The sequence below is a fragment of the Numida meleagris genome, chromosome 1 (assembly GCF_002078875.1).
Source record: "Numida meleagris isolate 19003 breed g44 Domestic line chromosome 1, NumMel1.0, whole genome shotgun sequence".
Taxonomy (NCBI): domain Eukaryota; kingdom Metazoa; phylum Chordata; class Aves; order Galliformes; family Numididae; genus Numida; species Numida meleagris.
In genome coordinates this window covers 57695251-57720326 of record NC_034409.1, presented here as the reverse complement: position 1 = coordinate 57720326, position 25076 = coordinate 57695251, and the positions used below count along the sequence as shown (strand labels likewise).

The window sequence follows — 25076 nt, the reverse complement described above, 5'->3', positions numbered from 1 at the left end:
AGTGATACTGAGGAACAGTGAGTGATAAGCAAGAGAGAGTTAATGTAAATTTTGTTTTCATCATCCTGCTACTCTTGCTTGACTGTGAGCAACTTTCATGCTTCCTAAGCTTTGATAGCTAACCTTTCTGATCGTAATGATCTCTTAAAAGGAGGTCTGTAATGTCATAATCTTGTTTTCAACTGAAATTAATAAAAAGCTGCCTGAAGTGGCATTATTTACACCAGTGTAATTTATTGATAGAGTTGGAGCTCTTAAGTTCCTGATGCTGCCCTTTGTTTCCTAAGATGCTGTAGCATGCTGTTCTTTATGTGGGAAGGCTTTTATCTCCTTTAGTATTGGAAGAAGAAAATGTCTTCCAATGAGCAGAGCATTCCTTCTCTTTTTCCTCTTCCTCCCTTCTTTAACATTAGTCACCCTGCTGCTGCTTGGCTTTTCCTCCTTGTCCTGCTCCAATTCCTCACCCAGGTCTGCATTTTACTGCCCTGGTTTCTTCTAATACTTACTATTTGAGGTTCTCTGTCTAAGCTAGAGTTCCCCCCCCTCCCCCCCTCCTTATGGTTGTTTCTAATGCTTCTTGTAGGTGGTCCCTTTTTTTCCTTTACCACTATGTGCTCCTTGTCTGAACTGAGCTGTCTTTTTTCTTAATCATGTCATGAAAGCTGCTGCTTCTGTATGTGCTCCCAGTGTTTCCCCAGCTGTTTCAACCAGCTCTTCTCTACTTAGTAGTTAATCTTATTTTTGTTTCCCTCCCGCTGCTTCATTAAGCTGTTCAGTCTGTCTTCCATCCTACTTGGTTGTTTCCTACCAATCTACTGATGCCAATCCCATCTCCCACTTTACACGTGCTTTTCTTGGCCAGTTTTTGAGTTGTCCTGCCTCCCTTCTTCCATTTCTCCATCATGATCAGCCACTTTCCTGCCTCTGCTCATTCCCCTTTTTCTCCTAGTTGGTCCATCACCCTCTCTGTATTTGTGTTTCGTCTTTGACCACTGTGGATATTCGTGGTGAAATAAGTGCAGGTGCTGGAAAGATAAACTTGAAGTTTCTGTGAGACTTCTACCTCAATCTGGCAAGAGCTATATTTACAGGGAAAATAGCCCCAAGCTGAAGAACAGTCCTTTGTTCTGTGGAGATGGTTCTTGGTTGGTCCTGTCGTTTGTGGGAGGCTGGAGCATGCATCTGAAATCCTCTGAGATTTTAGTGGAAAAATATTTACTCTGTATTTGTAAATATGTATGGTGGAAGCAGAGAGAAATATGTTACAAGTACTTAGGTTCAATGCGAACAGTTAAGTTGGTGGGGATGTTAGTCTCAGTCCTCTGTTGCTTAAAATGGAAAATTGTTGACAATATTGACAGTAATAGGTGCTCCCAGGCTTTCTGTTATATCTGTGCTCAGTAACATCCACAGATACTTTATGCTGGAGAAGTGACCCACTTCTATAAATGGTTGAAAGCCATAATGTTAATCTATAGGATGGGAAGGAGTTATTTAGATTATGTCTTTATGCATGGTTTTATTAATGGACTGCATAAAGCAAAATCATTTGAGTTTGAATATCGAGGTAATGAAGCAGTATGTTATAGGATGGTTTTTCCAATGTGTTGATAGAAAGTCTGTTTTAAATATTTAGATGTTGATCATATGGAAGGCCCAAGTACCATGTAAGAATGACTGTCATATTAATGGGAGGAAGACTGTGAAGCAAAACATTCCTTTAAGTTGTCCGTTCTGAGAAAGCGTTTGAGTTCTAAGAATGCAATATATAGCGTAACCTCAAATGGTATTCACAAAGCTACTTGAAATAGGCTGCTGCTTTTCACTGTCATCCTTAAGTAGGACATATGGTACCTAAATACTCATGGAAATTTAAGTGCAAGGAGCAAAATCTAGGCTCTGATCCAAAGCCAGCTGAAGCTGATTAAGAGCCTTCTTTTGGCTACCATGGTTCTGGCTTAGGCTTCTCTAAGCTATAATTGAGTCTCAGGTGTTCAGACAGACTTCTTTGTTTTGTCAGGTCTGTGGGCTTTTCTGTGCTTCAGGTATGTCATGCTGTGCAGGAGTATAGGAAAGGCTATAGGGTATATATGAACTGAAGCGTTTCTTATTTTTGGTTTGTAGTTCTAGAGGTAGTAAGTGGGTAATACGCAACAACTTAGCTAGTTAATCACCAGATTATGTATTGCTCTGTTTTTATGGCTTGATTCTATATTATGTTAATCAGAGAAATAATGTACCCAATTCCTATAAGAGGTTCTTACAACTAAGAATAGAGACAAGAAAAAATACCTTTACTTTGCGTAGTTTCCAATGCTTTGTTTGGCTAACTCTAGTGCACATCTCCATCCAGTCCTGTTTCACTATTCTAAACAGTGAAACAAAGGAGAGGAGTGCTTTGCTTCAAATAGAATCACCATGTTTGGAAAAGACCTCCAAGATCATCCAGTCCAACTGTCCACCTGTCGCCAATATTTCCCACCAAACCATGTCCCTCAGTACAACATCTAAGCATTTCTTGAACACCTCCAGCAATGGTGATTCCACCACCTCTCTGGGCAGCCCATTCCAGCACCTGACCACTCTCTCAGAGGAAAACGCTTTTCCTTATGTCCAACGTGAACCTTCCCTGGCGCAGCTTGAGGCCCTTTGCTCTCATCCTATCGCTAGTTACACTGCCAACCCCCACCTCACCACAGTCTCCTTTCAGGTCATTGTAGAGAGCAGTAAGTTCTCTCCTGAGCCTCTTCTTCTCCAGACTAAATAATCCCAGCTCCCTCAGCTGCCACCCATCAGATTTGTGCTCCAGACCCCTCACAGCTCCTTTGCCCTGCTCTGGACATGTTCCTGGGCCTCAATGTCTTTCTTGTAGAGAGGGGCCCAAAACTGAAAGCAGTCCCCGAGGTGCGGCCTTCCCAGTGCTGAGTACAAAGAGACGATCACTTCCTTGCTCCTGGCAGCAACACTGGGAATAATCTGGGAAAAAAATGAGAAATATCTGTAGAGTTGCAAATACAGAGGTGATGGTGTGCCTATCTCAAATGATAGTTTTATCTTATTTGCATGCTTATTTTCTATTTTAAAAGTAAAATGTTTACATCTTATAATGCTTTTTGGAGGGCAGTCCAAGCTGTTAGTTCTTTTGCTTTAACTCCCCTTGGCATGTTGCCCTACTTAATCTTGCAGCTTGGCCTGAATTTTTTATAGATACACATAGTTATTAGCTGTCTGTGTTCTGTCTCCACTTTCTTCAAGGTAAAGAGAGTTGGAAGGTCACCTTTTAGAGCTGGGTCAAGAAGTCATTCAAAGCAATAGTAGAAATACAGAGCTTGTTCTCACTTCTAGCTGAGCTATATTGGTTTTTATACTAATCACTGGTAAAACAGTATGAAAAAGGTTGAGAAACTCTTACCTAGCATTCTGTAAAACATAATGAAAGTAGATTCTAGTGCTAGAGCATCAAAATGTTTGCATCGGTTTAAGGAGAGGGGTTGAAACTTGTTTTAATTCCTTTCTTTTTTATTTGGCATGTAGGTTCCGGCAAGATGTGGAGTTACTGTCCGAGACAGCCTGAAGAAAGCTCTGATGATGAGAGGTCTTATTCCAGAATGCTGTGCTGTTTACAGAATACAGGATGGGTATGGTTTGTGTGTGGTGGTTTTTGCTCTTAAAATTTCTTGTTGGAGCTATCCAGCACGACCAGTTCTATCCAACTTCATTGAAGTTGTTTTCAAAGTTGAGAACTATATGATACTTTACACTAAAATAATTTATGCCTTATGAACGCGTCTAAAAAGAATGGCAAACTCCTAGAAAATGATATAATCCCTTCAAGGGTAGGTGTAATACAGTGTAATATGTCCTTATAGACTGGCAAAACTCAAATTCATGCTGACTGAACAAGTATTAAATAGGTTTTGTAAAGTTTTTGATTTTCTTTGACCTGGTTATATGTAACCTTAACTGAATATAGAGTTGCCATGAAAAAATACACATTGAGTTTCCAACCCTAAAACGTTGGTAGATTATTTTACTGTGCAGAATCAGCAATCTCTTTGGAACAGGTAGTTTCACACACACTTTGATCAGAAGGGTGTCTGTCACCCTGGAATCAAGTCAGCCACTACTGAATGCAGTTGGAAAAGAAGCTGATTTCTTTTACGATCTTTGTCCAGGGAAGGTATGCTTTCCTTGGTGTGTGCCGAACTTAGTGTTTTGCCTCTAAAGTTTCCTGCAGTTAGAGAATGGGTAGTAAACTTCCACAGGCCTGCAGGAGTTTGTGTGCTGGTGCTAATGACAGCCTTATTTACACTTCAGAGAGAAGAAGCCAATTGGCTGGGACACTGACATTTCCTGGTTAACCGGAGAGGAGTTGCATGTGGAGGTCTTGGAGAATGTGCCACTCACAACACACAATTTTGTATGTACCATTTTTTATGAAATGTTGAGTTGAATTAAGTCAACTTTGTACTTGCAAATTCAAATTAATGATTTTGGGTAATGTTTTGCATCTGTGGGAAATGGTGGGGTTGCAGAAGTTTTTAATCACAATAGCTTAGGTTAATTAGTTCCAATTGTAACTAAAATAAATGATGATAAAGGGTACTTGATCTCCCTTAAAACTTTCAAATTTGGATGGAATATACCCTCTAAAATGTATAAATGTAGTGGTTTTAAATCAGCACTGCATTGCAGAGCTGTAATAATTATCTACTATTTTTGTATTGCTGTATCTATAAAATGTATTCTGGGCCTCCCTGCTGACTCTGCAGCAGCAATTAACTAATGAACTAACTATTCCCAGAGCAGTGCTGACATCACCAGTGATGCTAGTGCACAAATATGTTTTGACCTGATAAGGCACCAAGTAAATGGAAGCTGCTAAACAGAACGCATCTACGCTGTTCCAGCTCCATACAAAATACTGAAAATTATGTTTATCACCTTGAGAAGAAGGACCTTTTATTTCAATTAATAAATGAATAATCAAAACTGTATTTGCAAGCATCTTAAACTATTTTACTTAAGCTAACTTGGTTGGCTTTGGCTAGCTAGATGAAAGTATAAAACATGTAACATCTCTGAATAGCCTTCTAAAATTTTGGTTATTACAGGTAGTAATACAACTAGAATATGTATTTTTATGTGAAATACTTCTAAATTTGAAAATGAAACTGAAGATTTTTTCCTATAATTTCTCCTTCTTGCAATTTTAAGTGTTTTCAACAAGAAACCGTCTATACAAGCCATCTGTGTATTTCCAGTCCTGTAGATGTTAGATAGAAATTTTGTTTGGCTCCTGGAAAAGTTAGAAGATAATCTTTCAGCAGTTTTTGTTGTTCCAGATTGTATCGAATTAAATTCTGAATGTTTGTCTCTAGCAGGATAATACAGTTTTTCTTCAGATTTGTTGCTGTCTTACTTGGGACTAAGAATGTATTAATTCCAAGAACAATTTAAATGCATGAAGATAACTTCAAAAAAGACAACTTTTTTGGTTTAACATATAAAATTTTAGTTTCACCATCGAAAAAGAGGTCTGTATTTGAAGGAGGTAGATGAAATAGCCTGCATTAGGCTTACAGAAGGATTTTATTTAATTGTCATTACTTTTGATATCATAGGTACGAAAAACATTCTTCACGCTAGCGTTCTGCGACTTCTGTCGAAAGCTGCTTTTCCAGGGATTCCGATGCCAAACATGTGGCTACAAATTTCACCAGCGCTGTAGTACAGAAGTGCCACTGATGTGTGTTAACTATGACCAACTCGAGTAAGTAATTGTAACTTGTCTTCAAGTTGAGCCGTCTATTAAGCTAATAGCTCTCAGTGATTTCTTAAGTTAATTCTGTAATTTGGGAAGTCAGGGGAGGTGCCTGAAAAAATATAGGAGCTTGACTGTTCTTGGGAGACTGCTTAATTCATATTCTGTCTGTGCTGGTTCAGGCAACCAGTTCATATTTTTTTTGCTGGACTATGAAATGCTTTCTTTGAAGCATGAATAGAGAGGCTGAGCACTTGACCATTTGAGACAGACTTCTCATTGTTCACAGATGTAATTCTTAATCAAAACTGGTTCTTTATTATGTGATGGCTGGGGCCTTGTTTAAATGTTTAGATGCGGGTTTATTTTCTTCAGCCTGAAAAAAAATGTTGAGAGACGTGAATTTAACCTGGTCAAATTGCAGTTGAATGTAAATCCTGTGCAAGTTTGCCTAAGTAAGAAGCATAAAAAAGCATGTCCCAAACATTCACGTGTTCTTTAACTGAATTATTAATTTGTATAAGCCTTTGACAAAGTCTAAGCAGAGGCTGATAAGTCTTTTCATCTAAAAAATCACTTAAAATGCTAGTTTTTCCCTCGAACGTGTATTCAGTTTTTTGCTTATGTTGATATTTACATCTGTTTCCTTGAGCACCTCTAGGAGATGTGACCAAGGCTTACGGATAACGTTGTTTATCCATACTTAATGTTTAATTTTTTGGCATTTGATTTTGGCACTGTGTCAGTGCAAACATTCAAACTAGGTCCTCTACTCAATGTATAAGTTGTATATTCTTGAGGAGCTGGATGTTTAGAATTTCAAGTAAGAGATTAAAAAACCTACTTTCTAAGAATATATCTTTAAGGCATGATCTTTTGATCCTATCTCAAGTAAGTAATACTTTTACATTTTAAATAATACAGTAACTTGAATGGTTTTTACCATTCAAGTTAATGTTTTGGCATAGACTTCATTTTTAAAAATTAGAATTTAATCAGTGCTGGATTTTCATTTTTTTTCCAGTTGAGTGTTGTGGAATTTTCTGGGTGTTGCACAAGTTCGGTTGTTTTTGTTTTGTTTTTGCCTCACAGTTTGCTGTTTGTCTCCAAGTTCTTTGAACATCACCCCATATCGCAGGAGGAGACCTCCTTAGGAGAGACCACCCCGGCATCAGGATCGTACCCCTCAGTGCCCCCATCAGATTCTGTTGGGTATGACCTCATTCCTGCTCTTTAATACCATAACATTTCAGTACTGTATGCTTAGAAACTTTCAAAATACTGCTCTGCAACCATCTCTGCATTTTTTTTGTAATCTGCCTTGTCATGCATATACATCAACCTGTGCTTAACTTCAAAGAAGTGAATGTTTACATTCACTCAAAGACACATATTAACATACGAACCTAAACTGAGCGTGTGCTGAAGTGTTTGTAGAATTGGGGCTTTACCTGTTAGAGAGATTTCTTCTCTATGGTAGCTTAGACCTGGTCTAAATGGGAAAGATTTTATTCTGAAAATCAGTGCAAACTAAAACACTGTCTTTACAAATTTGTTTAGTTTGTGTAATGAAATTACAATTTATTTGCCTTGAAGTGACAAACCTCTGTTTCGGAATAAGCCACAGCACTATGAGATTGATGTGCATAGTTGTGGCTTTTTTACGAACACATTGCTTTAGTATTGTCTGGACCAGATGTCCTCCTATTTAGATGTTGGGATATACCAAGAGCTTCTGTTTGCAGATCCAGGTTTTGTAAAATTAGACTTACAAAATTGACTATGGCCTCCATCCCCTGTATTTCCAACAAAGATTCTGGTGCTTTTCTCTGTGAAGAGGTAATGGAACATGTTTAGATTGTGATCCTAGTAGTTAAGAAATCATTTACAACCAACACTAGAGAGTGGAACAAATCTCCAGGAAAGATCAATTCAAGGATGTGCATCAAAGTCAAGAATCGTGATGCCAATTTATTAAAGCACCGAAGACAAAAGCCTTCAGGAAAATGCTCCTAGGACATGTGTGTACTCTGTGGAGATGAACTGAATTTGGCAGAGGCTGTCTTGGAAAACTGAGCATTGTGCCTGACTAAAGCGGAAACACAGTTGGAAGCTGCACAAGCACCTGTGGACTCTGGTTGGGAGAAAAATTCCCTGAACAGCTAAGACTATTTTATGAAAGCTCAGATATGATACCTCCCGGGAAATACATGGACAGTGCTGCAGAAGGAACCTAATTGGGTAAGTAGAAAGGCAATATTCTTACTTGCAGTAAGTTGTGCGATTTCAGAAGAACTTTGGAATTGCCTCTTCTATGTAGTGAATATTCTCTTTATATACTGTAGATTAGTACAGCAGATTGTAGGCAAGCCTGCTGAGACAGTCTTGTAAGCTAAGCACGCTTTGGCACTGCCAGGATAGATCTGATATTAAAACCAAGACAGAATTGTTTATCTGTAATGAAGCTTGCTTGTACCAAACATGTTAAACACATGAGAAGACCAAAAGGGACTATACAGCACCAATCCTAGTACTATTATATATACTAAATTTTTCCTGCTTTACAGTTGCCTCGCAATTATGATTTCCTACTGGTTTGTGAGGACACAACAGGATGAATTATTTTAATTGGTATGTGCTGTACTTCAGGTGGTCTCAGTTCTGTGAAATGAAAATTGAAAGCAAAAACTGAAACAAAAGATGGTTAATACCTTAAGGCTTTGAAATGTTTTTAGTTTTCTATTTGTGAAGTTAAATATACTTGCTAATTTAGATTGTAGAGGTGTTTTGTTGTGTTTGCTTTTTCTTTAAGATATTGCATCCGTAGATAGTTGTGGTTGCAGGAGCTGTTAAAGGTTTCTTGCTCCCTGCCTTTTTGATTTTTTTTCCTTTGCTGTACATTTCATTGTTAAAAAAACAAAAAAAAGGCATGCAGCATGCCTTCAAAATTATTTTGAAAATGGTTTATGATTATGAGTTGGTGTTTAGAAAGCAGTATGCACGTCACAAAGACGTGCATGTTTCCCCAGTCATCTGTGTTGGTACTGTTTTCTTTCCAGAACCAACTCAGACACTATTGTATGAGCGTATAGCACTGTCTGTGTATTTCTCCAGTTATCTTTTTTCCCTTCTTTAATAATACTCCTCTGCTTTTTCAGGATGTAATTGTGGAAATATTAATTACGGTGATTGTTTTTTAAGAATAAATGAAAATTGCTGGCCTCTTCTACAAAATCATAGACATGGTTTTTGTTAAAGAGTACAATATGGGGCAGCAGCCCAAATGGAATAAAAAAATCTGACATTTGAGGTTGTCTTTACTGGGAAGAGAGTAAATTTAATGAAATTATTTAGAGTTTGGCAGTGGGACTGAAAATATGAAAAACTAGTGCTTTATTAACACTGTTACTAGTTTAATAACTGCTCCTTCAATTTCTCTGTTCTCCTAGCATTTTGCATGGCACAGCCCACAGAGGAAGGGATGTTACTAATCCCTTGGTAGACCTGAGGAAAGAGGAGGCAAACGTCCTTCATCTTTAGCCTTGTGAAGGGATTCCAGCTGCAGGCAAGGTGTCCAAAGAAAGGAAGAGATCGTGTTGCAAGACAAGCTCAAGAGCAAAGCGTGTTTGACATGCTGAGAAGTGGTCAAGGGATCAAACGGAGAAGTTGCAGAGAGAAAGGGACATACAGGAAATGAACGTTGGACATGGTGCAGAAGCTGATATATGTGCTGGAGAACTTTGTTGCACATGTAACATCCCAAATCAGTCCAGTCCTGTAGCCTTCCATTCTTCCAGCTGTAAGCAATAGGCAGTTCCTCCAGATGTTCCACGCCAAGATAAGGGAGCACATACAGCCTTGCTTGCATATTTCTGAACCTTTTATACGAATGTGTCCAGCCTCCACATCAGATTTTCTGTCCCATTTTTGTGCTTTTGATTTGCACCATTGTGTTGTGCCCAAGCAGTCTTTTTAGTTATAATCTGGACTTAACTGGAAAGAACTATTGAAGTGTAGGTGTCCCTGATGATAGCCATTTGTAATAAAATTGAAGTACACAAACTATATTATACATTGTATTCATTTCATTCATTGCACTATCATAAAGTTTCTTCTGCATCTATGCTCGTAAAACATGAGCATTGAATTTCTTTGAATCCAGTTCACTGGATCTTATATATATGAAAAGGAGATAGATTAGCTATTCAAAATACTCCAAAGTTGTCTTTTTCTACTTCCATCTATTCTCTCAGATGTTGTGAAGTTGGGCAAAACTCAGCAAACCCATGAGGCAGATATTATGGCAGGGTAAGTAACTTGTAGAATGAGGGGGCGGGGAGGGGCATATGATCAGATCTGAGTAGCACAGAGGCAGGCTGGACTTGGTAAAAGCTGGAAGCTTCTGCTTTGCTTGAGGTAGGATGCTGCTAGTAAGCAGTTGGCAGAGTCTTTGCTCCCTGATAAACAACATTTCATGCTTAATGTTCTACATTTGAAGAAGGAAGAGAGGACTGCCTGGTGCTCTATTCTTGGAGGCTTGCCAGCTCCTGCCTTAAAGCAGGCTCTAACCTATGATTAAACACCTCTGCTTTCCTTTCTGTCTTCCAAATGTTCACTGATCATTCTGCCTCAGCTGAAGATATTTAAATGTCTAGAAAAGCTTCTGAAATAGCCAACAAAACAAAGACACGTTCTTACAAGGTTGCACATTAGCGTCACCACACCATTTTGATCTGATTTGTTGTATAAAACAATGGTGTTTGCCACCAGACCTTTTCTAAGCCACTCCGTATAATTCTTAGCAAACTTCCTAGGCTGTCAGATATGGTGTGCTGCCTTGATGAGCAGGAAAGGTCTGGTACCAGAATCCTTAGATAATTCATCTTTGTTCTGTACAGCAAGTGGGGGAAACCTGCTGATCCTCAAAACTTTATTTGCAAGAGCATGGAAATGACTTGAGACTTGGCTTGGAGGACTAGTGACAGCTCTGTGGGTCCTCTCAATAGTCTGTTGTATATGAAGCTGTCAGAAGTTTTACAGGAACATTGCAAAGCTCTGATCTGGACTTGAAGACAAGTTTGAATGCATATCATTGTGATAATTGTATTTTACACCTACAGAGTGACATGCTCGAAGACAAGTTACCATGATATTAAAAAGTGCAGTAATCCATATGAAGCTTTGCCTGTTGAAGATCTGACCTGTGTCTGTTGCTAGTGCAGCTGAAATATCATTTTATTCTAGATCGTTAAGTCCATAGGAACTGTTTGAAAATGGAAGTACACAGTGCTCCTCACTAACAGTCATAACAAAAAACAAAGCCAGTTGTACTGTGATGTAAATGCAATGGTAGTCCCATGTGCATTTTCACTTGTAATAGGTTCTGATAAGTATGCAGTCTACTAGATGAACAGTGTGCACTGCGGCCTATGGCTAAACTGAGATGCACTCATCCACACTTTAAAAACAAAACAAAAACTTAAATCCCATTCCAGTAGTAATGTTGTCATTCCAAAAGGGAAGTGGCATATACACTATGACTGAAACTGTGTTAATGTGAGTTTTCAATGTAGGTCTTTGTCTAACAACAGCAAAACAAATCTTCAAACAAAAATCTCCTGAGAAAAATCTTTCCTGAGTAGACCAGCTCTTAAATACCTGGAAAGTGAGTTAAAGAAAATTGAGGGTAATTTGTATTAAATTTTTCTTTCATATTCATGAAGAGCACTAGTTTGTAAGTTCTAAGATATAAGAGAGATGCTGTATATAATACTACATGAGTTTGATGTATGTAAAGTAGCGTGTGTGGATATTTTTGAAGTTACCCTTGTTTTTTCAAGTGGACCCAGTTTTTTGTAGAATAGCGAATCTGTGGACACATAGACATTTGCTATCATTGACAAAGGGTAAAAAGCTGCACCCGTCTGTAATTAGTAGCCCCAGTTAGGTAATTTAGGCTTACTTTTGTCTACTGACAAAACCTCTTTGTTCCCTCTTGATAAAAAGGAAGGGAACAATGTGCTTATCCCAAATCCATGTTCTAAGGAAAAGGTATGTTCTGTTGTACTGCCAAGAAAGGTTATAATTTATTTTTAAAAAAATCTAGATTTGACAGCTCTATTAGCTTGTTGCCTGGGAAGCTGAGAGTCATTTATTACAGGAATGCCCACACTTAACTGGCTGGGAGAAAGGATGGTACAACCTTTCTAGTAAGTCAGAATATTGACCTCCTTATTTGTCGGTCTCTTCTAACAAGGGAGTTGGTTGCCAACTGCTTACAAAGGCCACAGGAGCAACAGAAGCTCAGATCTGCATATTTAAACTTCTCTGCTTCTCTAAGCTGCAGCCTGCCTACAGTGAACAGTACTTTGCAGAGCTGTGCTCTAGTTGTTTTTTTGTTTTGTGTTTTCATGGTTTTTTTTCCCCAGTTTGTTTGCTGGTACTTATTCCTTCAGCATCACCTGCAGGTCTGGTGTCATAACTTGCCTGGAGCAGCCATTGTCACTCTCTTATAAATTAAAATAGCCATTCCTTTTTGCTCTGTTGACCCTTCCATCCTCCTGCAACAGTTAAAGTTAGCCTGTGCAAGCATGGGCTTTTGATATCAAGGAGGATCACTGTATTTGTTATGATGATGCCTCTCCTGTAGTGTAGAGGCAGATCAGGGTACTACCTTTGCTGCACACAGGTAGAGACTGCTGATAATCACTCCTGAGCTTGTGGTCTCAGTAGGCCACCCTTGCTAACAAACCTTTTCTGTCTTTCTTTTCACTAGTTACCTTTTTAAGCAAAGTCCTCATTTAGCAAAAAATATCCCACATTTTAGTGAGTGTCCCAAGAACACCCAATAGTGAAATCCTGGTTGTATAGATAGTGCACGTGACTCTCTCTTGATTGGTTTGTATCTATCCTCCCAATAACAGAAGAGCCAAATAGGAGAGTTCTTTATCAGACTGTAAATTTTTTCCTAAAGGTCTGACCTGCCTCCAGAATTCCATGAGTAGAAGATGATATTCAATTTGTTTTTAAAACACGATATGACATAGCGTGCGATCTGCGTTAGCAGTGTGGTAGGTTTGATGACCTGTGACCAGAAATACAGGTGTATTTGCAGATTCCCTTAGTAGAAGACCGTTTATGACTCAAAGGAGGACTTAACTGAAACAACGTTTCTGCGGTTGCTTTTTTTGTTTTTTTTTTTTTTCCCCTTGGCTTACTCAAAATCACAGCAACTTTAATTATTTCTGTTCTAGTTGAGTGGCACAGCTTAAACTCTCTCTCATAGTCAACCCTAATGCAATGGTCTGGTGTTTGTTGTTGCACGTTTTCCTTGATTTCACTATTTCAACTCCTCAGGAGGTTTGGGCAGGAGATAGCTGTCCTGACAATGGCAATACTACGCTGGATGAGATGATGATTTTAATATTTTCTGAAATCTTTCTGTGTCCCACTGGACATACTTGCCTTGACATGAAAATATGGTATCTTGGAGTTCAGCCACATCCTGCACATGCGTCTGCAGTGTCCTGTCTCCCAGTGTGGGTTCTGGTTGCATAATTTCCTTAAAAAAAAATATTTGGGAACTTCAAAACTTCCTCCTCTACAACAGAAAAGATTTTACTCAGCTGACTTCTGGGCATCATTCAGAAATACTGGGGTGTTGAAAACACTTGCTCGGAAATTTGTCTCTTGGCAGTTGCAGTTGCTTCCCATCATCTTCACAATATGTATATTGTTATTTAACATTAGGTCATTACTTTCTTATCTTTTTTTTTTTTTAGAGCAAGACTATATGCCTTACCAATTCTTCCCTCTATCCCATTCAAAAAACATAATCTATGTATTTTATTGTAAGGTGTACTACACTGTTACCTGAATTCATTGGCAAGTGATGTATTTCCCCATCCTTGATAGTGAGACTATTGACCAAGAAGAAGAAGGTGACAGGTGCTTAGAGTACTGATAGCACTGAGTTCTGAGATTGGTGCCAAACTATGTAAGATCTGTAATGGTAGATAGATATATATGCTATATAGGCATATATTACCCTCAGAATAAACATTAGAGATGCTGTTGAAAATGTTAGTTGTCCCTGAAAATCTTTGGAGAGGCCAGGGACCTTTTACTTACAGGAGACAGCACCATGGCCTCTTGCTGCTGCAGGCTGCTCAATGGTTTATTTCTGAAGCTACTCCCTGTGGGCATTGCCTTTGTGGGCTTGGTTACCCATGTGTAATGTAATAGCTGGCGGACTCCTCTGTTAAGAGTTGTGTTTTGTGTAAATTCTAAAACCTCGTTTTCAACTATAAAATATATTTTAAGCATGATTTTCTTGGAAGAAGATAACAAAGATTTCGTGTTCAGCTTGTATCCATTGAATTGAATTGACTGGACTTAACAGTGATCAACCTTGACTTGAGTAAGAGATAAATACCTATTTATTCTACTTTACCAAAGTAGCAAAGTAACCTAATAAGTGGCATTCTGCGTTCTTATGAACAACAACAAAAAGGAGTATGTAGATGTTTTGTCTATTAAAAAACTGATTATACTATATAGACTTGTATCTATGTTTATGACTGGTAGCAATTGTGTTACTTCAGAAAACTTGTCTGTGTAGTCTGAACTCTTATCTTTGAAGTCAAATCTCTTCTGTTGCCTAACTGTAGCAATGTAAATAACGTTTGGAATGTTTTACTATTCAAAGTTATTTCCTAAAAGCTGAGGTGAACAGGTGATATATTTATTTTTAATGTCAATTATTCTTAATACATTGCCCATAATATCATTTATTTATTGATCTGTTATTTAATCAACTTTCTTCATTGCACAGTATTCCTCTCCATACAATTTTTATGATATCATTTGATTTCAATGTTGGTATGAGATGTTAAATACTTCTCTTTCTCAATGAGATGCCATTTTGAAGAGTGTATTGCATTAACTTTGAAGTGAAGAAACTGCAGAGAGTCTCAATATCTGCAGTTCATGTTGAGCTACATTAATTATTTCAGGTCAGGATTTAATATTACTAGTTAGATATGTTGCGTTAGGATTTGTTTTTTAAACTCAGAACACTTTGCAGCCATGTAATTAGATAGTTTGTGCAGCAGAGAGTTGTTGCAATTGATCCTAGGGGAGTAGAGACCACTCATTATAAATTGTTTTTATGCAGGCCTTTAGACCAACTGTTTTTTATGTATGTGTTATTATAGTTGAAAAGGATTTACCACACCCACTATGCAGCATTTGAAGCCATTTGTAGACCTAAATCCTCTTTTTCCTTGACTTTGTTTCTCAGACCACCAATTCTCCCTAGTCCTTCTCCTTCAAAATCCATTCCAATCCCACAGCCCTTCCGACCAGCAGATGAAGACCATCGGAATCAGTTTGGGCAACGCGACCGATCCTCTTCAGCTCCCAATGTTCACATCAATACAATCGAGCCAGTCAATATTGATGTAAGTATTAATAACATTTGGATCAGGAACAGCAGATTGGTTGTTTCCCTTATAAATATCAAGGTGTTAGATATACCGTGTGCACGCATGAGTACTGTATTTCTAAGCTAATCCTTGGTCTGTCAGAATCTTCATGGATTCCAAGAAAGAAGTTTTTGCTATTGAGAGCTGTAAAAATGCAAGTAACTTTCTTGACAAGCAGAAGCTACTTTTTTACAGTTCGGTCCTTTGGTTTTTGAAAAAGCATTTTACCACAAACTGCTGCTGTTCATTTTTATGATTAGTCTTAAGGCTCATACTGCTACCTGTACAGCATTAAGAATGTAAAGGCCAGCAATGATACTTACAGACCATTGTATGCGTTCAGCGTATTTCTTGGTGTGCAGGATAGTTTTTTTGTTGTGGTTTTTTTTAGTGTTCAAATTTCAAGTGATATTTCTGGCTTTGAAGGACGTTAAATTATTGCAGTTATCTGAGTTCAGATTTAGTGAGTGTTGCTTAGGATCTCGGTATATATTAATGTAAGCATTTTTTTTTGGAGTGTTCAGAAGCTGTTACACTTGTTTTCCACATTTTTGGAATTTCTGAAAGCTGAATTGTAATACTTAACAATAATAGTTGATAATAAATATTAGAGCAGCTAATATCTAGAATCATTCAAAATTTAGATCACAAGAGCCTCTAATTTTGTTAATGGGCACAGCTTATATTTTTCCCTTGAATCCACTCTTTAGAAATTCGTCATTTGTCAGGTGAGCCGTCTTGAAGTCTGTCTGGACATTGAGACACAAAGTCTGTTCTACATGTGAGCTGAGTGAAAGATGAAATGTTAGCTGAGTATTAAGAAAGCAGCTTCCTAGACATTTGCATACGGCAGTGGTGTAGCTGAGAGGCAGGACCACTGCTTTTCAGCAGCAGTGCAAATGTTTAATTCTGCAACCATTTAAAAAAGAAAAAGCTTGATGATGAAAATGCACCTCAGGGAAGGAAACCACTAGAATTTTCTTGTGTTAAGAAAATCATGTGTGCTGGTTACTTATAGTCTGGATACATGGTAAAAGATACTCTCAGTTAACAGTGGATTGATGGTGAAGGAGATCTTTTGCAGTTAGTCATTTCTGAAAAGAGCAGAGTGCATCTGGGTATGCAAATGAGGTGCATTGGTACAGGCATGAAGCAGAACTCGTTTGACTGACTTACCTCAGTACAGGAAATCAGTGTCCCAGCTTCTGATAAGACAGTTCAAATAATTTGTATCACAAACACTGGAACCAGAACATTTGATTCGATACCGCTTTGTACGTTTTTGCCAACTGCATGTTTAAATCAATATTTTTATATCAGCATTGATTTGGGGGGCTATGAATTTCAGTTTACTACTGGGAGATGCCATTCTAAAGCAAATTATTTTGGGAAGTTTAATGGTTGTTACAAATAGTTTGGAGTCACTGATGTTAGTAAGCTAGAATAGGAAGCAGGTTCTCTTTCGTGTCTGGCGTATAAGGTCATAGATTATCAATGTGATTACTTTCAGTCGATTCTGGAATGAAAATTATAATACTTATATACATTTATTTTTTTTAATAGGACTTGATTAGAGACCAGGGTGTACGAGGAGAGGGAGGTAAGTAGTGTTTAAACTAGCTACTGTGCTATATTTAATTACACAATTCCTCTGTCCTTTCCCTTTGTTCTACTTCCTTCTATAAAACACAGGCACAAAGGAAAATATGACTAGAATTAAAAAATGAATTTGCATTTGCTTGTCCATGAAATTAGTATTTGTCTGACAAAGATTTGAGTCATTTGCCAGTCATTCTGGGAGTGGGGGAGACAGAAGGAGAAAACGTTTTGAAGTTTTATCTGTTCCTTTAGTGTTAAAATCATCCTGCGCTCTTTTTTTCTTCTCTCTCACTTGCACGCACGCACACACACACACACACACACACACACACACACAGTCAAAGTCACTCACTCACTCACATGGCTGCACGCAGATATGCTACAACTTTCCAACTCTCACTCAAAGATTTTTATGCCTGTTGTTACCTTCCCACCTATGGAAACAACAACAGTAGTTTCCTTTGAAGATTATCAACACAGTAGATGGACCTTCCATATGAGCTGCCGCATCCTAAAGCGGCATGATATGCTCCGGTTCTTCTCCCCCTCTACCCCTGCTGAAGATGCTGCTTTGCTATACTGCATGCCTGTGCTAATCTTGGAACCAAGTTGTTAGGACTTCAAGTTAAAGCCAGGTCCCTTTATGTTTCCTTTGGTAACACACAGCCCTAATTGATAATTAAGCCAGAACTAGTGCCAGAAGATAGATTAATTTTTCTTCACATGTTATGCATGAGCCTGTTAAGTTACTTTTCTCGCTGGCTGTCAAGATCCTGAGAGGGCTTCTTATATGCTGTATTTATTCCTGTGAATGTACTGCTAATAAAGAAACAATAAGTTGTGTAGACATGTGGCAGTTTTTCCAGTTCTGGATTATTGACCCAGTCATCTACTACTTCTTGTAACTTGCTTCAGCCATAAGAAAATTCTGAGTTACCTCAGTGCACTCCACCCCAATCTCCAATGTTTTGTACCATGAGCTATCACTAACACTGTTTCTCCCATCCAAGCCTGTTCGTTGGTAGGATGGGGGACCTACCTACCACTTTGTGGTTAAGGGAGCTGTTTTTTCTTATGCCACCAATAGTACACTTTTAAAAAAGAAATTTCCCTTAGTGTCCTGCAAGCAAACTAATTTCAAGTTTCCAGTTGTAGCTATTTTTGTATGTCTTAATAGGTGTGGCTCTCCACAGTTTTGCCCATTTTGTCCAGCATTTAAATGTTGTGGTATCGTGTTGGTTTTAACTTTTGATCATGAACTGTCTGCTTGGCATCTGAAAACAATTGGCAATTCCCATTCCTGAAATGGTGTTTTTAGTAATTGACGTTTTTGTCCTTCAAAGTTCAGAAGGGAACTATGAATAGGAGTCAAAGCATCCTAGTTATTTCCCATGACTTCTTTCATTTCTTCTATGTGTCTGTCTTTCTGTCTCTGCCTGCCCGTCTCTTTCTCTCTAACAGCCCCTTTGAACCAGCTGATGCGCTGTCTTCGGAAATACCAATCCCGGACTCCCAGTCCCCTCCTTCATTCTGTCCCCAGTGAAATAGTGTTTGATTTTGAGCCTGGCCCAGTGTTCAGAGGTAGTTGGGCTCTTCTTTCTTGTTTTCACCCAAACAAAATAAGTAAAACCACAGATGCTGTTTGTGCCTCACCCTCACACCGTGTGTATGTAAGTGTGTGAGTTTATCAAAACACCTCTGTTTTTTGCTTGGCCTGGCTGGAATGCTTTGAATGTGCTTTCCACACATACTCACTTTCACGTTTATATGCTTGGAAATGACTATAAAGTCTGACTTAAATCTTCTAAAGCAAGGAATTTCGTAGTTGAGGTATTTATATGGACCAAGACGTAATTTTTCTAAACAGAGGTCCTTGAATTGCATTGCAGTGATTTTTAAAGACTAAGTAGCATCCTTAACTTAGAATTTCCTTGACTGTTCAGTTTAAGTCAGTTTAGTGCTTTAACAGTTTTATGTATTTAATAATCTTTATTTTGAAAAGCAATCTAGGAAATCAAATGTGAATTACAAACATTTCCATTGATATCTTGCCAGGTCTTAAGCTTTTCACACAATGTGTCATGTCAACTTTCAACAAGAAATGTATTTTGAGGATTTTTTTTTGATACTACACTGGGGCCTTGTATGGTTTAGACTATATAATTTTTATTTAGTACATTTCTAGTGAAACAATACTTGCTTGTGTCCCGAAATATGTAAAATAATACTCTTCCATTTTCACATATCACTGACTCTTGAGTAATTCAGGCCTAAAGCTGTCAATGGATCTGTTTTATTGCACAAAATCCCCGAAAATTGTGGGATTTCATATGCTGGAGAAAACTACTATTAAGTTATAGCATGAAATAAAAACATTTGTGTATCTGTGTATACATGTAGCAATGAGTAGTCAAGTGCATGTAGTGTGGCTTTCAAATGCTACCATCTTGGCTGTTTCAAAGACTTTTGTTGCAGAATATATCAAGAGAGGTAAAATTGTTCCAGAAATTTTTGTATGAAGAGAGGTGTAAGAAGACAAGCAAACTGTCTACAGAATGGAATACATTAAATGCAACTTCAGAGTCCAAGTTAATGACTTAAGTCCAACATTATCTAAAGTATTGCACAATACTTCAAACAACGTGTAAAACAGGTCCTCTGCTGTTATTATGGATGATTAACTGTAATGTCCTACCATGTGCTATAACCATATCCTCTAAAGGGTGAATATTGTGCTAGTGTTGCTATATCTCAGTATTAAAATTTAAGTAGAAGACTCCAGTTACTTCTAAAGTAAACATAATGTGTTTCCTTTAGTATCTTAAAGTACAACTTCAAGAGGAAATCTGTAAGCCAGTAGAATTTGGAAAAAAGTTCTTGTTCTTGGAGAATCATACATTTAATTTAATTTTTGTTTTCAGGCAGATAATGTAGTAAAAGCACGATAATACAGTAACCATAAAATGAAATTGACAGAGAATACGAACAAAAGTCCATCCAGTAGGTCACTGGCTTCCAGCTGCTTCTAAATTTAATTAGATGCCCACTATGCATTATTGTTGCTTCAGTGTGTGGGAAAAAGTTCATGAATGCTGCATCCAATTTTTTGTGTTGGTATACTATTATTTTGTGCTTCTGCTTCTAAGTATAGCCACATAGAGTGGCTGAACACAACAGTCATAAAAGCTACAAAATGGATTTTGAATTCAAGTTGGCATTAGGAAACTTCTTTGCAGGTAGGAAAGGGGTTTCTGAAATAATAGGAGGAGGAGTATTGTCCTTCGCCAGTGATGTTAGAGAAAGTACTGGAATGTTGTACAATGATATATATCACTTAGCAGAGCGAGGTGAACTTAATTAACAGTTGACCCTATTTTATGTCCTTTGCACTGAGAGGGTTAGCATAACCTTGCTAATTAAGATGTACTTTAAAAAGCAATGTCTAGTTTAAGTGTTCTATTTGTAAAGAGGCACTGGGGCTCTGAAACACAGCTCTGTGATTTTCCTGCATAGCTTTCATTAGACAGCATGTATGTTAGGGAGAAACGGTTCTATTTTGGATTTATTAGAATATGCTTCAAATAGGTAAATAAAGTACTTGTTCCTTTGTAATCCTTTCTACAGTCTAATATCTACTTTTAAAGAAGAGCTCTCTACTAACAGATAGCTTTAAAACAGCCAAATGGTTTTGAGGTGGCACTTGAAGACTCAGCTAAAAAACAGTAAAATTTTTTGCATTTTGTCTGTTTTGATTCCAAAATACAGTATCTCAGTTATTTATTGGGTCCCTAAAATGTTAGCTACAAGAAATCTGAGAGGCAGCTGCTGCTAACTAAATGCTACTACTTTTCTTGTCAGAGAGGCTGGTGGAATTAAAAACAACAAAACGTATTTTTTTTCTATTTAAACAGACATTGTCCCTCTAATTCAAGAACAAAAGACTGAGGACTAGCTGATGAACAGGGATGTTTGCTGTAGACTTGTCTCTTTCTATTACCTAAGACTTGAGCACTAATCTAGTATTAATACAATATTCCTGAACTATATGTTTGTTCCTTCTTAACATTTACATTGATGTTTGGAGATACTGCATCTTAAACAAAATTCTTGCACCTAACATCAGTACGTTCTTGTAAGCTGGCTTCTTAAAGATAAAAATCGTCCTGTTTCTGAAATTTAGGTTCAACTGCAGGTTTGTCCGCAACACCTCCCGCCTCTTTGCCTGGGTCACTTACCAATGTGAAAGCATTACAGAAATCACCAGGCCCCCAACGGGAAAGGAAATCATCCTCATCCTCAGAAGACAGAAATAGAATGGTAAGATGCATTATTTTCACACACAGTACTCCATGTGCTGTACTTGTAGTATAGAAATACCACACATCTGTGTTATTTCAATTTTCTTTCATCATAGCCATGTGAATTATTTTGAAGGTGATTATTATAATGATCAAGGACTTTATACGAATAAATAATGGAATATTGAGATCATGAGACTAGTATATAAATAATTTAAATCACTGACTGTGTTCACTTTTCCTCCATTGCACCCAAGCGTCTTGGTGCACTTTATATTATAATGCCGGTTTCCCTTCAGAGAAGATCTTAATTTTTCTCACCGTGTGTCATGAGCAGTGAAAGTTCTCTAATGAATCTGAAATTGAACAATGGATAAAATGACCTCATTCTTTTAATTCATAATTTAACCCTATGACTGAGTTAAGAATTGAAAAATTCGTGAGACTTTCCTTTTGGGAAGAAGTTGTCCATTTTTACTGGTTTTAACACTGCCCGAAATCTGTGGCAAAAATTTCATGTCAGGACATTACTTAGCATACATTTATGCTGAAGTTTTGAAAATACCTGATTTGAAATGTCACTTGCAATATTTGGAGAAAAAATATTTTAGGATTTTAATTACATGAGATTTTGATACCAAGTCTTTAATAAAGGACCTATTTTCACGGACATTAATTGTTGTTTTTTTCTTTCTTTTTATTATTTGTGTAAATATGTAAAGAAAACCCTTGGTCGACGAGATTCAAGTGATGATTGGGAAATACCAGATGGGCAGATCACAGTTGGACAAAGGATAGGATCTGGATCATTTGGAACAGTCTACAAAGGAAAGTGGCATGGTAAGTGGCTCTCAGGGCAAACTGTTATTCTTAAGCAAGTGACATTGCCTGCTGGGGACCACGCTGCTGAAAAGCAGCTTTACAGAAAAAGATCTGTGGGTCCTGGTGGACACCAGATAGAACGTGATTATGCAACATGGCCTTGTCACAAAGAAGGCTAATGGTATCTTGGGCTGCATTAGACAAAGCATTACCAGAAGGTGGAGGAAGGTGATCCTTCTCCTATACCTCATTACTGGTGAGGCTACACCTGGAGTGGCAGTTCCAGTTCTGGGTTCCCACTACAAGAGAGATGTGGAAATACTGGAAAGACTCCAGCAAAGTCCCGTGAAGGTGATTTCATCTCCTATGAGAACAGGCTGAGAGCTGGGACTCTTCAGCCTCCAGAAAGGAAGGCTCAGGGAGAGAGAGAGAGATACATTATATATACATTATATATATACAGATAACTATCTACATATAGATAGATATAGATATATTTATACCTACATATATATAGATGTCAATATATAGATATAAATACCTCAAGGGTGTAAAGAGGATGGACCCAGGCTCTTTTCAATGGTGCCCAGTGACTGGATAAGAGGCAATGGCCACCAACTCAAGCACAAGAGGCTGTGTTTGAGCAAGCAGTTCATTGTAGCAAGGGTGACTGAACACTGCCAGAGGTTGCCCTGAGAGTTTGTGGAGACTCCTTCCTTGGATTTGCTCAGAAGCTGTCTGGGCATCACCCTGTGTGAGCAGCTATAGGTGGTGCCTGCTTGAGCAGCAGGTTTGGATGACATTGCCTCAAGAGGTCCCAGCAAACCTCAACCATTCTGTGACCTATGAATACTATTTAAATCTAAGAAGTTGTGGCTTAAATAGGTTACGTTGGAGCTTCAAACAGTGTAGACTCCTATGTGTTCTCAAGTAATTATTAGAGTAAAGATGAAACGTAATTACTGGAAAGGCTGAAGTAGCCATCTCGCTAAGTGAGAATCTCTAATGTATGTGTATACAGAAAGTTTAGATGTGGCTAGAATTTCTCAGAGTAAAGTAAGAATAATGCTTATACATGTTCACAGAATATTTACTTATTTTAATATAGCAGTGGTTTATTTCACTAAAGCTAGAAAACAGAGTGTCTCAATTTCTGATTTTCTGTATAGCATTTTCTCAATTGAGGAATCTGTGTCAATGATACTTACTAAAGATTGCTATTTTAAAGGTGACGTGGCAGTGAAAATGTTGAATGTTACAGCACCCACACCTCAACAGTTACAGGCTTTCAAAAATGAAGTAGGAGTGCTCAGGTAATAATATTTCTGATGGTATAAAATCATCTGTGTAGATTTATGTTTCTGTAATGATTGAGTTTCATATTTTCATTACATCACATTGGTCTTATTTCTTCATGATTATAATTTGGGTAGCAAATACAACTTGCCATTTGTAAACATTTCTTTATATCCACTGCTTTGTATCCATATATGTTTGTTTGTCTGTAGACTGATGTTACTGAGTATGTGGTATATCCAAGCACTCAAGACAAATCTGTATTTTGCTACTGTAGTACCCATAGGACAGTCACACTTATTCATGAACGATAGGACCTTTGCTCTCTTCCAAGTTTTGAGAGTGAAGGAGCATAGAACTAATTGTTCTTCTCCAGCCACAGCTCTGCTCATGTTTTGCATTGTTTCATAGTTTCTGTTTAGTAACATTGACTCTGCCTTGAATTTTTTTAAATGGCAATTTAATAGTCACTTCTTGATTTTTCTTTTCTCCAGTCTACTGGTTGTACTTTCTTAGATAAAGTATTTGTCTTGCATTCAGTTCTTAAAAGAGGATCTGTCAACAGGGTACCTTATTTATTGGGAAAGATCATTAGCATCCAATTACAATCTTGAGCATAATTCTGTTTTAAGAAGCAAAATAGAAAGAAGTTTTTTGGCTTTGGAAAATTCATGTGTTGAGAAGGATGCCTATCCTGGAGGAGGGTCCCCAGTATAATGCATGGTGAAGCTCTTAAGTCCGTAGCTGTGGTAACAGAGGCTTTCTGGGGTATGCTGCCTTGGAGAAGTGTGCGTATTTTTGGTTTCATACCTAAATTCTAGCCCTTCTCTGTTATTGATCATTTTGGCACTTAGTAAAATGTCAGTTGTCCTGTCCTTTGACCCAGCCAAACCAGGTATACTTGTCAATGTGCATTTTCCATTATGCTTCATAAGTACTTTCTTAGCTTTGAGGTAAGGTTTCCAAGAAAGCACGGATTTTTGTTCACTCAGCAGTTACTCTCAGCATCACTTGACAAATCCTTGAACCTGAAAAAGGCCCAGTCACATCATTTAGAACTGTCATAGCCTGCATTGCTGGAGTACAAGCAGGTTTGCATTGTAGGCTCCTGTGTTAGTTTTTTGATATAGGAAAATATGAAATGCTTTATCATCAACTGCACAGCATACAGACTTAAAAAGCTGCCACATGTTTTAAGCTTGGTTTGTCAAGTTTCATCAAGCAGTGAGCAAACTGCCTGCAGTACAGAGCTCTGCTGGAAGAAGATTGTCTTTTTCATCAGCCTCTGGGAAAGCTAGGAAAGACTGCAGGGAGAGATCACATTTTTTGTGATCTCTACTTGGTATGTTTGAAGATATCTAGTTCTTCTTGGTATCCATTTGGTGACACTAAGAATGTGATTGGCTTTTCTTGGGATGGGATTAGGATAAACTTTTATATCACTAGGCTGTTTCAGGCCTTGAATCTGCTGCGATATCTGCTGAGATAATCTTCTCAGGACTGTCTTTTGAGAAGTTTTTATGTCTGGAGTTGCTACTTCTTTGAAAGAGGTTTGATTTAATCTGGCCGAATCTCTGGTGAACTTAAGTCTATTCCAGTACTGTTTGGAAACAACTTCATTGAGAATATTTAAACTTTACTGAGGTACATCTATCTCCATCCTTATTTGTACGCTGGCTCCACAGAGAGTAAAATGTTCTTATCAAAGTACTAATTAAAAATGAAGTCTTGCCAAAGAAGCATGTTTGTGGTGTCTGAAGATAAGTGCTGTACTTTGTGGAAGTCTCTGAGACTGAAATTTTGTTTTTGAAT

General features: G+C 37.9%; 1 protein-coding gene across 4 annotated transcripts in view; it reads left to right on the top strand.

Annotated features, from left to right (window-relative positions):
- Positions 1 to 25076, top strand: part of BRAF (B-Raf proto-oncogene, serine/threonine kinase) — an 85358-nt gene that overhangs the window by 36774 nt on the left and 23508 nt on the right. For 3 of the 4 annotated variants that reach the window (XM_021388322.1, XM_021388350.1, XM_021388331.1), the window contains exons 4-12: positions 3535 to 3638; positions 4318 to 4420; positions 5625 to 5773; positions 6857 to 6976; positions 15066 to 15225; positions 16813 to 16849; positions 21029 to 21165; positions 21869 to 21986; positions 23197 to 23281. In XM_021388322.1, the coding sequence (XP_021243997.1) occupies positions 3535 to 3638; positions 4318 to 4420; positions 5625 to 5773; positions 6857 to 6976; positions 15066 to 15225; positions 16813 to 16849; positions 21029 to 21165; positions 21869 to 21986; positions 23197 to 23281 (1013 nt within the window). The remainder of the gene's footprint in view (positions 1 to 3534; positions 3639 to 4317; positions 4421 to 5624; positions 5774 to 6856; positions 6977 to 15065; positions 15226 to 16812; positions 16850 to 21028; positions 21166 to 21868; positions 21987 to 23196; positions 23282 to 25076) is intronic. The other variant, XM_021388342.1, reaches the window with a different exon arrangement.